The sequence below is a fragment of the Haliotis rubra genome, unplaced genomic scaffold (assembly GCF_003918875.1).
Source record: "Haliotis rubra isolate DU_JTF1 unplaced genomic scaffold, ASM391887v1 Scf131, whole genome shotgun sequence".
Taxonomy (NCBI): Eukaryota; Metazoa; Mollusca; class Gastropoda; order Lepetellida; family Haliotidae; genus Haliotis; species Haliotis rubra.
Window position 1 is genome coordinate 1,057,759 of NW_025765237.1, and position 12,724 is coordinate 1,070,482.

General features: G+C 42.4%; 1 protein-coding gene across 1 annotated transcript in view; it reads left to right on the plus strand.

Annotated features, from left to right (window-relative positions):
- LOC124267449 (transforming growth factor beta receptor type 3-like) overlaps positions 1-12,724 on the plus strand; it is a 91,250-nt gene that overhangs the window by 50,911 nt on the left and 27,615 nt on the right. The window contains exons 3-4 of the mRNA XM_046702371.1: positions 5,111-5,320; positions 8,131-8,246. Of these exons, the coding sequence (XP_046558327.1) occupies positions 5,111-5,320; positions 8,131-8,246 (326 nt within the window). The remainder of the gene's footprint in view (positions 1-5,110; positions 5,321-8,130; positions 8,247-12,724) is intronic.

Sequence of the window (12,724 nt, forward strand, 5' to 3'; positions counted from 1 at the left end):
CTGATGATGTATAGACCAGTGTTGTCGAGACTTGAGGACATTACAATCTTGTGTCAGTGTTCACAGCAGCACTGAGATCAAAGTGTTGATAGATAATTTCAAAGATTAACATGGTACCTTAAACTGAAATCTTGTACTATCAAATAATGAAATCTTGATATTCAATCTCCATGATCTCCTGTACTGCCTGAGAAGCAAAACCTGACACTGGCTCCACGTTGGGCCAATATGCTGGTCCATTTAGAATGAAGTATACAGTTGCCTAGTAATGAAATGAAGATGTGTGGCTAGAATAAGATATCAGTCTAATGTGGCACTGATTGGGGTGTATAAAGAATGTTATCACCTCCATTGATGGGCATACGTGATGTTTATTACACCCGTTGTGGGACATAGTTGATGCTTATGACCTCGTTTGATGGACATAGGTGATGCTTATTACCTCCTTCGATAAATGTAGGTGATGCTCATTACTTTGGTTAACATGCACAAGTGCTTATTTCCTCTGTTGACAGAGGTAGAAGATGCTTATTACATCTGTTGACTGACATGGGTGATGCTTATTTCCTCTGTTGACAGACATAGGTGATGTTTATTACATGTGTTGACTGACATTGGTGATGCTCATTACATCTGTTGACAGTCATAGGTGATGTTTATTACATGTGTTGACTGACATTGGGGATGCTAGTTTCCTTCATGAACTGGTATGGGTGATGATTATCTCTGTTGACAAATATAGGATATGCTTATTATCCCTTCGGACTATCCTAGTTGATGCTAATTACCTCCATTGATGGTACATGTGACTGATCCATCACTTGTGTGGTACAGGCAGCTGATCCATCACTTGTGTGATACAGGCAGCTGATCCATCACTTGTGTGATACAGGCAGCTGATCCATCACTTGTGTGATACAGGCAGCTGATCCATGACTTGTGTGGTACAGGCAGCTGATCCATCACTTGTGTAGTACAGGCAGCTGATCCATGACTTGTGTGGTACAGGCAGCTGATCCATGACTTGTGTGGTACAGGCAGCTGATCCATCACTTGTGTGATACAGGCAACTGATCCATCACTTGTGTGATACAGGCAGCTGATCCATCACTTGTGTGGTACAGGCAGCTGACCCATCATTTGTGTGGTACAGGCAGCTGATCCATGACTTGTGTGATACAGGCAGCTGATCCATCACTTGTGTGATAATAGCAGCTGATCCATCACTTGTGTGATACAGGCAACTGATCCATCACTTGTGTGGTACACACAGCTGATCCATCACTTGTGTGATACAGGCAGCTGATCCATCACTTGTGTGGTACAGGCAACTGATCCTTGACTTGTGTGATACAAGCAGCTGATCCATCACTTGTGTGGTACAGGCAGCTGAAACATCACTTGTGTGGTACAGGCAGCTGATCCATCACTTGTGTGATACAGGCAGCTGATCCATGACTTGATGTGTAGTACAGGCAACTGATCCATCACTTGTGTGGTACAGGCAGCTGATCCATGACTTGTGTGGTACAGGCAACTGATCCATCACTTGTGTGATACAAGCAGCTGATCCATCGTTCATTGTGTGGTACAGGTTTGTGATGGATCGCACATTGTATGGTAGAGTTGACCGATCTCAAACTGAGATCGATTTGAGTGGTACAGGTGACTGATCGACCAGGGTAACGTGATTGGCCTATACTCACCTGGATGATGGAGTCATCAGGTACAAGGGGAAGTAATCTCAGGAAGCCACTTCCTGCATGATTGTCTACTTTTCCTCTGTTTACCTATTATCTGGAGCTTGTTTTGTTAGGAATGAATTAATTACAGGAAGCATGCAGCTTGCGTACATTTTTCTCAACCACGTCTCTCAAGCCATCACCTCATTCCCATTGAGATTTTTAAAGTATGGATCCTTTTAAGAATAAAGTGTCAACATTCTTTTGGGAACGGGGCGGTTTGGTAGCCGAGTGGTTAAAGCATTCGACCGTCAAGCCGAAGAGCCGGGTTCGATTCCCCACATGAGTACAATGTGAAGCCCATTTCTGGTGTCTCCTGCCGTGATATTGCTGGAATATTGCTAAAAGCGACGTAAAATCATACTCACTCACTCGCTCACTCACTGTTTTGGGAGGTGACACTTATTTCTGCTGTTGATTGAGCATATGAATTAGTTGTGAGAATGGTTGTGTTTGAGTTCGCATACATTTGTCATCATTGTGATACCAATATCCATCTCACCTTCAGATTGTCTCATGTTGTGGTAGGGCTTCTGACTCCATGGTGTAGCAGATAGACAATTTGCCTCCGTGGTGTAACAGAAACAGTGCCTGCCTGGAGGTTCCGTTCCCAGCGGCATCATGCATGAAGGCATTAAAAGATGGTACTTGTTATTACCCTGCGATGGGTTCGGCATTAAAAATATCATGTGTCATTGTTTGGGTATATTCTCATTCAATTTGCATAAAATTTATTTTGTAGAAATGGAACACTGTCATTCCAAATTGACATAAAAGCTGCGCTGCTACTGGTAGACACTGAACTGTGACCCAATAGTTGATTGGATGGTGTGTTGTCTAACGCCGAACTCAGCAATATTCCAGCTATATTGCGACAGTCTGTAAATAATCAAGTCTGGACCAACAGTCCAGTGATCAACAGCATGAGCATCGATCTCAAAATTGGCATACGATGACGTGTGTGACCCAATAGTGCATCTGACCCCTCCAATATGGGCAACCTAGGTACAACCTTTATTTTTTTATGGAATATACCTGTTGATAAAAGGAATGTTACAGACACATTCGGATATGGGTGGCATCTATTTTTAATGCCTTTTGAAGAACGTGCACTGGACTGTGAGCAAGACTGTTTACACCCAGTACTGTAGTCACACGCTCTGTCCCTGCAGCGAACTGCTTGCTTAACCCTGTATAGGACTAGAGCCTACCACGTGTATTGACACTCTGAGGCTTGCCAACAGATTTGACAGAGTTGAAAGAATAACAGTACAATGGAGTCATTGCTGAAATCAGTCAGTTGTAAACCTAAATGGGCAATTCATCATTCTGAGGCGGGGCAGATAAAGTCCTCTAGATTCAGACCCAGGGAGGTCTCCGTGGCATGGCTGGAGAGTGGGAACTACTTGTTTGCGACACATTAGGCACCTTCCACTTTAGCGTGTTTACACTACATCACACACGTAGTCTCCGACCTGGACAGCAAGCCCATACCCCTCGTTTGTCGACATGTACTCACGTCTCACCTGCCCCATATTGTCATATCCATCGGCACTGACAGCAAGGTGAACGACTAAAAAATATATGTTTTTTCCATGTGTTGTGGAAGAAGGAAGCCAAGTGTGAATGGTATGAAACCCCTTCTAATCTCCACTGAATAGCAATGTGCCCTTTGAGGTTGCCCATTGAAACATGAGGCGGTAATGCAGGGTGATAACAGAACACTGACATACAAAGGGACTCCTCCATATAAATTCCTGTAATTACTTGAACATCGGCCAGTGGTCCCTATTCAGTGTAATCCCATCTCTCTGTACTTGGATGAGCCATGGCTGGGATGGGTAACTTGTGTAGGACCCAGGACTACACACCCTAGTGCCTAGTCAAGTGACAAGCTGTTAACGGCAGTAACCACAACATCGTTACACTGCTAGTTGCTAATGTGGGCTATGCACTCTTGCCTTCATGGTCTTATAAGTTTGTGTAGAGATACAGTTTCAGTGTATGCATAATTTCATAATTATGTCTAATGAGGTTCTAGTAAAACACTTTCCAGTTTGGGTAGGGTTGGGTACCGAGGGGTCAGGTGCCTGGGTTAGGCTGTGTACTGAGGGGTCAGGTGCTATGGTAAGGTTGGGTTCTAGGGGGTTGGATGCTAGGGTAGGTTTGGGTACCGAGGGGTCAGGTGCCTGGGTTAGGCTGTGTACTGAGGGGTCCCGTGCTTGGGTAGGGTTTGGTACTAGGGGGTCAGGTGCCAGGGTAGGGTTGGGTACCGAGGGGTCGGATGCTAGGGTAGGGTTGGGTACGAGAGGGGCGAATGCCTGGGTTAGGCTGTGTACTGAGGGGTCTAGTGCTTGGGTAGGGTTTGGTACTAGGGGGTCAGGTGCCAGGGTAGGGTTGGGTACAAGGGAGTCAAGTGTTTGGGGAGGGCTGGTAACCAGGGCAATCAGGAATCAGGGTGGCCAGCTTGCACTCATCATTGTCCTCATGTAGTATTACCCCATCCCTCTTCTGCCTCCAAATAGGCTCCACATCACTGGCCTATATATAACTTTGATGTTTTTTCCTTTTTTCACCAAAGGCTGTATGCTCACTAGACCTTATCCCATCCCTGCCGTATCAAATAACTTGGTAGTGTATGTTAAACACAGGCGCGGAATTGTTTTAATGGGTAAAACAGAGCCTTGAGTACTTAAGTGACGACCTACGTGTTGAAATACCTTCAGCAAGCTTGTTTGAATACTGTTTGTTGCCCCACTTTTACTGGAGACCGATCCATGCTAGATTGATGAAGAACTTTATACAAGAACGAAGAAAACAATTTCATACACTGACACAAAACTCACAGATATAGTTCAACCTGCTTAGAAGCCATTATTCAGACCAAAGTCATCGGAACTGCTAGGTTCATGATGAATATTTCACATTTTCCCTCCCAGGTGCATTTATTTAGAATACTGAAAAAATATTCCCAAATGTGATTATAGATATCGCGATTCCTGTTATAATATTTCTGTAGGCGACTGGTATTCTGCTGATAATGTGACCAGAAGATGAAGTACTTCAATACTCAGTATAACCCTATTGTACTGAACGTGGAGTTGAAACACATCTGAATCTGACAGAAGTGAAGTCCAATTGTGAACTATTTAAAAATAGTCCTTGTTTTTCCAGTTCACCAGCCAAAGATGTTTACTTTGTAAATCTTGATAATACACTGTTAAATGATCATGTCGACTGTAGGTTTGAAACAGTGAAGAGTCTGGTGTACAAAAATAGTGTTCACTAAAGTTGACCATGTACAAGTCTTCCTCTGAATGTATTATATTCTCCCTGCTAAATATGTAAACTATATCTTTTATTTTCAGCCTCAAAAAGCAAGACCAAATGCGTGATTACCTCCCCTTTTGACTCTCCCTTTGTGAAGGCCCATTTGATGAACTACACCATGGGGAAGGGATGTACCACCAACATGACGTCCAACAAGGGGCAGGAAGTCCATATCATCAATGTCAAGGTCAAAGAGAAACGGATTCAGGTGAATCTGCGCGTGGAACCAATGAGCATCCTTGATCCAGGTTTGTAGTCTTTGTTTTATACATGACTGTGTAGTGCCCTATTGTTACCCATCTGACTGTGTAGTGCCCTATTGTTACCCATCTGACTGTGAAGTGCCCTATTGTTACCCATCTGACTGTGAAGTGCCCTATTGTTACCCATCTGACTGTGAAGTGCCCTATTGTTTCCCATCTGACTGTGTAGTGCCCTATTGTTACCCATCTGACTGTGTAGTGCCCTATTGTTACCCATCTGACTGTGTAGTGCCCTATTGTTACCCATCTGACTGTGTAGTGCCCTATTGTTACCCATCTGACTGTGAAGTGCCCTATTGTTACCCATCTGACTGTGAAGTGCCCTATTGTTACCCATCTGACTGTGAAGTGCCCTATTGTTACCCATCTGACTGTGAAGTGCCCTATTGTTACCCATCTGACTGTGTAGTGCCCTATTGTTACCCATCTGACTGAAGTGCCCTATTGTTACCCATCTGACTGAAGTGCCCTATTGTTTCACATTTAACTGTGAAGTGCCCTATTGTTTCCCATCTGACTGTGAAGTGCCCTATTGTTACCCATCTGACTGTGAAGTGCCCTATTGTTACCCATCTGACTGTGAAGTGCCCTATTGTTACCCATCTGACTGTGTAGTGCCCTATTGTTACCCATCTGACTGTGAAGTGCCCTATTGTTACCCATCTGACTGTGAAGTGCCCTATTGTTACCCATCTGACTGTGAAGTGCCCTATTGTTACCCATCTGACTGTGAAGTGCCCTATTGTTACATCCATCTGACTGTGTTACCCATCTGACTGTGAAGTGCCCTATTGTTTCACATTTAACTGTGAAGTGCCCTATTGTTTCACATCTAACTGTGAAGTGCCCTATTGTTTCCCATCTGACTGTGAAGTGCCCTATTGTTTCCCATCTGACTGTGAAGTGCCCTATTGTTACCCATCTGACTGTGTAGTGCCCTATTGTTACCCATCTGACTGTGAAGTGCCCTATTGTTACCCATCTGACTGTGAAGTGCCCTATTGTTACCCATCTGACTGTGAAGTGCCCTATTGTTACCCATCTGACTGTGAAGTGCCCTATTGTTACCCATCTGACTGTGAAGTGCCCTATTGTTACCCATCTGACTGTGTAGTGCCCTATTGTTACCCATCTGACTGTGAAGTGTCCTATTGTTTCCCATCTGACTGTGAAGTGCCCTATTGTTTCACATTTAACTGTGAAGTGCCCTATTGTTTCACATCTAACTGTGAAGTGCCCTATTGTTTCCCATCTGACTGTGAAGTGCCCTATTGTTTCCCATCTGACTGTGAAGTGCCCTATTGTTACCCATCTGACTGTGTAGTGCCCTATTGTTACCCATCTGACTGTGAAGTGCCCTATTGTTACCCATCTAACTGTGAAGTGCCCTATTTTACCCATCTGACTGTGAAGTGCCCTATTGTTACCCATCTGACTGTGAAGTGCCCTATTGTTACCCATCTGACTGTGAAGTGCCCTATTGTTACCCATCTGACTGTTAAACATCTAACTGTGTAGTGCCCTATTGTTACCCATCTGACTGTGTAGTGCCCTATTGTTACCCATCTGACTGTGAAGTGTCCTATTGTTTCCCATCTGACTGATGTATCCCTTTGTGTCCCATCTGAATGTGAAGTGCCCTATTGTTTAACATCTGACTGTGAGTGTACTGACTGTGAAGTCCCATCTGATTGTGAAGTGCCCTATTGTTTCCCATCTGACTGTGAAGTGCTCTATTGTTTCCCATCAGATTGTGATGTGCCCTATTGCTTCCCATCTGATTGTGAAGTGCCCTATTGTTTCACATCTAGCTGTGAAGTGCCCTATTGTTTAATATCTAGCTGTGAAGTGCCCTATTGTTTCCCATCTGACTGATGTATCCCTTTGTGTCCCATCTGACTGTGAAGTGCCCTATTGTTAAACATCTAACTGTGAAGTGCCCTATTTTGACATCTGATTGTGAAGTGCCCTATTGTTTAATATCTAGCTGTGAAGTGCCCTATTGTTTCCCATCTGACTGATGTATCCCTTTGTGTCCCATCTAACTGTGAAGTGCCCTATTGTTTCCCATATGACTGTGAAGTGCCCTATAGTATTGTTTCCCATATGACTGTGAAGTGCCCTTTTGTTTCCCATCTGACTGATGTATCCCTTTGTTTCCCATCTGACTGTGAAGTGCCCTATTGTTTTACATCTAACTGTGAAGTGCCCTATTGTTTAACAACTGACTGTGAAGTGCCCTATTTTGACATCTGATTGTGATGTGCGCTATTGTTTAACAAGTGACTGTGAAGTGCCCTATTGTTTCATATCTGACTGTGATGTGCCCTATTATTTTCCATCTGACTGAAGTGCGCTATTGTTCCCCATCTGACTGAAGTGCCCTATTGTTTCCCATCTGACTGTGAAGTGCCCTATTGTTTCCCATCAGATTGTGATGTGCCCTATTGCTTCCCATCTGATTGTGAAGTGCCCTATTTTCCCATCCGACTGTGATGTGCCCTATTGTTTCCCATCTGATTGTGATGTGCCCTATTGTTTCCCATCTGACTGTGAAGTGCCCTATTTTCACATCTGATTGTGATGTGTCCTATTTTTACATCTGACTGTGAAGTGTCCTATTGTTTAACAACTGACTGTGAAGTGCGCTATTGTTTAACAACTGACTGAAGTGCGCTATTGTTTAACAACTGACTGTGAAGTGCGCTATTGTTTAACATCTGACTGTGAAGTGCCCTCTTATTGCAGATCTGTGTCCTGTTCTTATAGATCTGTGATTTGTCTAATTGTTTCAGATGTTCCTGACAAGTTCCAGCGCCCTCTAGTATTTGTGCTGTATTCTGAACTTGCAGTAAAGTGGAAGGTGGAACTTGTTGGACTTACCTCAACCAGCCGTAAACATCTCTTTGTGGTGAGTGAACTTTTAATCTGTATGTTCCTTCCAGAGGTGATTCCTTCTGAATATATTTATGCTTGATCGGCATCATAACCATGTATTACAAAAACAACCACAATCCGTGACCTGCATCACTTTGGGCTTGACATTCACTTTAAGCTGATTTAATTTGAATATTGTTCAGAGCAGCATAAAATCCAACTCACTGACTCTCTCCCTCCTGCGGTAATGGTTTTGAGGACAGTGCAGTAGGTGCAGTATGAAGAATGGCAAGTGGCTATGATGAACATCTGACATATAAGCCTGTTTGTTACAGAATTAATTACACCTGTTTTTTGTTTTGTGGATGTTTGAAGTGTGTGTTTGAGATTGTCAAGGGGTCATTTTCATAAATGGTAGTTGTCTTTTTCTCCAGTGTCTGTGTTTTGTCTGCTCTGACAGATAATGCTGGATTTGCTCTAAATTTGCTTGGTAAGTCTGTCAAAAGTGTCAGTTCAAGACTGGTTGGCTAACCAACATAGCGATAAGCAACTGTTTAAAGGTCATCATCAGCGGATGTCAGTGTCATAGGCTTTTTTGGGCAACAACAGATTTAAGCTAGATTCAATACAATGTTCAAAATTGAGGTTTGATGTCAAGGGCGACCTTGACGTATACAGCAATATAACATGAATGTAGGGACCTCCTAAATCTGTGAGTTGAACATTAGGGTTGTGACAAGGACCACTTGACATTCCTGCTTAGTTTCAAACAGTGTGAGTGGATAGGTCGTCTGTTTGAACAGGTCAAGTGTGCTCAGCCGCAGCTCTAGTGGACTGTATTCCAGTATTTTCAGATATAGCTTAGTCATACACAGCACTGATGCAGACGGTCAGTTTTGGATGCAGAAAAGTTGTAAAGTTCGTCAAAGGGTATTATTATTATTACCTTGATCCCGACAAAGATAAACTGTAATTGAGGTTCATGTTTCCTAGGGATTTCCTGAAGAGTCTTTCATCAAAAGCTCAAGATAGTGTTCTGACCTTGCTAAACCCTGTATTGTATGCCCTGTACCAAGTATGCTCAGTTCTTTGCTGAGCATGTCGGCCCAGTTCTTACTTGAAAAGAAGGCCTACTTATAGGATCAGTTAAAGCTGCAGTCCTACATGGATGGTTACCACTGACAACCATCGTCAGGCGATGTTGCTTACCAAGTTTCATCATGGTTTGTTGGCAATGTCTAAGGCTGGGGGTGGGGATTAGAAACACATTACAGCTGCTTGTATACCTACTTATTAGGCCACAGTGTATTCATCTCCTAATCTGCCTCATTGAACACCTGGTGCTTTCTTCTCCTTCCTATCCATTCATTGTTCAGTTTGCTGTCTGACTTGGGAACTGATTGTAATGTTTAGTGTTGGCAATTGGTTAAAATCTAATAATTGATGATTGGTCCATTACAACTGATCAATGATCGAAAATAATTGGTTAGCGTCATTTATCAAATGTTCCTGTTATTTTTGTTAATGCACCAAATAATAAAGAAAAAACATGTAGTAATTTGTTTGTTTTTTTCAAATTGCATAAAGTCCATTTGCAAATTTTGCATATTTAAATGATGATTAGTATGTTAGGAACACATTAGCCTGGATTCTTTAAGATAAATTCAATCATGACTTGGAACGAGCTTGTACATGTAGTGCTTATGAAATGTAAATTTAATGACACAGACAAAACCAGCCTTGTGAAAAATATTGTTAATGCAAACAAGTGTTCCAAGATTGGTCGTGTTCAATTATGAGAAAACATGTTCGATTGCTTGGTCGTTTAGTCAATGCGACCAATCTTCGATTATTTCAATAAATCGGACCACCACTAGTAATGTTCAACTTGGTCCCTCCGTCATCAATAAACAAAAGCAACAAAACCTTTCAATAAACATGTCTCAGCTGAAAGCAGAGTTCATTGATGCTAACTGTCATAAGCTGTAGTTTCTGTGTCACTTTCAAGTAGTGGTGGTACCAGATATTTGTGAAAAAGTGACACCCATCACAAACACTTGCAAAGGCAAGTCAGGTATTCCTAAATGATGAATCTTTGTGAATAATTGGGTGTTACTGTATTGTTTTATCTGCTATTGTCTGCGTGACCATTGTCTTAACTTCATTACACTGTAAGGCCATGTTTGATGTTGGAATATTACTAAAAACAATGTAAAACGATACTCTGTCACTCTTGTGAAGGATACTTTGACCAGTTCTTGTAAAACTGTGGATGAGTCAGACCCTGATGCCTTCAGTTTCCTTGGCTGCCTTCAGTTGCCCATGCTGGAGATGTTTAAAAGTAGGTGGTCGTAATTAGGGCTGCAACGAATACACTTTGTGGTGAATATGATACGTATCATGAATATTGGGTAACGAATACGAATAATTATTCAGGAATACACTATTGTAGTTACGTGATTGATTTCCAGTATGGAACGCCCATCTTGACAGTTTTGATTTGTCACAGCATTAACCAGTGATCTCATGACACTCAAATTTGGTATGTAATAGTTATAGTCGACAGTACCATGTGCGGCCTTGGCAAACTAACATGACTTGAGCTACTGCAATGCTAGTACATATTCAATCCTTGCATATCTCACTTTCCAAAAGTACACAAGGGTTCAAGTAAAACATGTTCCCTTAAAAAAAAATTGGAAATATTTGTTAATATTCGGTTCTGGTGACCACGAATAACGAATTGAATTCATGAAGGGCTTCGGTTCGATTCACCAAATATGTGAGTGAATCGTTACAGCCTTAGTCGTAATGGATGCTTTGTGTGGCTTGTCCTTTGAAGAAAGCCCAACCACTTGCTACCTAGACTAACAAACTAGTCTCTGAAATGAACATATTTTACAGAAAAAAAAGTTCATAGTAAAAAAAATATAATATGATAAAAAGGAACCCTGAGACATTCTTCCTTTCATGAAGATGTTGAAATTTAGACTTGCCACATTTTCGAGACTTGTGTGGGCTTTCTTGGATATATTTGCTTCAGGGCCTGTATGACAGACTACTTGCTACCTTGCCCATCAGAGAAAATTCTATGACAATGCTTGAACTGCAATTTCTGCCTGATGGGGTTGTGAGGCACTATTAGACCGCCTCCGTGGTGTAGTGGTTAGAGCGTCAGCCCGGAGAGCGGAAGGTCGCGGGTTTGATCCCCGACCGCGTCATACCAAAAGACGTTAAAATATGGTACTTGTTGGTCCCTGCCTGGCGTTCAGCATTAATGGCTACAACAAGGACTGGTCGGCTCGGAGTCAGTATAATGTGTCTGAGTGGGGTATTCATGCTTCACTGCGGCATGGTATCTCAGAGGGCTAGCACTATAAAACCAGCTTCATTCTGGGCTAGTACAAGCAGCCGCACATACACACACACACGCATGCACGTCGTCATATGAGCGAAATATTCTCAAGCACGATGTAAAACCCAATTTCACCTCACCACCTGTGAGGCACTATTAGAGCAGCATCCCCTGCTCCCCGATTATGGTTTTGGGTTTGTCCCCCTGCTGGTGGATATTGTGAAAGTATGAATCTCGAAGTTGACATGCTTGATTTGACTGCAATACTGTGGCCCTAAACCAAGGTGACTTAAGCTCTGTAATAACAGTTGAGGCCATATTAGAATGAATTTGGAATATGGTGTTAGTGATACCTTCCATGGTGTACAGTTCAGGTGATTGAGTGAGTTCAGTTTTACACCTCTTTCAACAATATTCCAGCAATGTCACTGCATCTTCACACATTTCACCCATGTGGGAATTGAACACGGGTCTGCAAATGGATGAGCGACCGCTTTTACAGCTAGGCTATCCTACTGCCCCCTCTACAGTTTAAGACTGAAATACATAGTTGGGGCCTGTAATGGCATCTGTAATTTGGTAAGTGCTGTGACCAGATACAGTTAAGGAATCAGTGTTATGGTCGAACAGCTCTCAGCAAACAAGGTCATCTTGTGGTATGTTGGTACTTGCTGTAAAGGAATGCAATATTTATGACTGTTTTGGAGTGTAGAAAGGTTTGTGTGGCAGGGGGCTATGTAGGGAACAAACATCAGGCAGGGGTAATGCCATGTGAAGACTACAAAGTCTCAGGTCATCTGATCTTACTGACATTATATCCTTAGTTCATCACTAGGATGTTATGAACGATATATCCTCACTATATCTTCACTTTGTGTGTAGGATATTGGCTGTATCCTTAGTTACTTTGTTGGATGATAAAAGGCAATATATCCTCTGTTCATCTTAAAGATGTTATGGCCATTATATCCTCAGTTCATCTCTAGGATGTTATAGCCAATGTATCCTCAGTTCATCTCTAGGATGTTATAGACATATCCTCAGTTCAGCTCTAGGATGTTATAGACAATATATCCTTAGTTCATCTCAAAGATGTTATAGCCAATATATTCTTAGTTCATCTCAAAGATGTTATAGCCAATATATCCTTAGTTCAT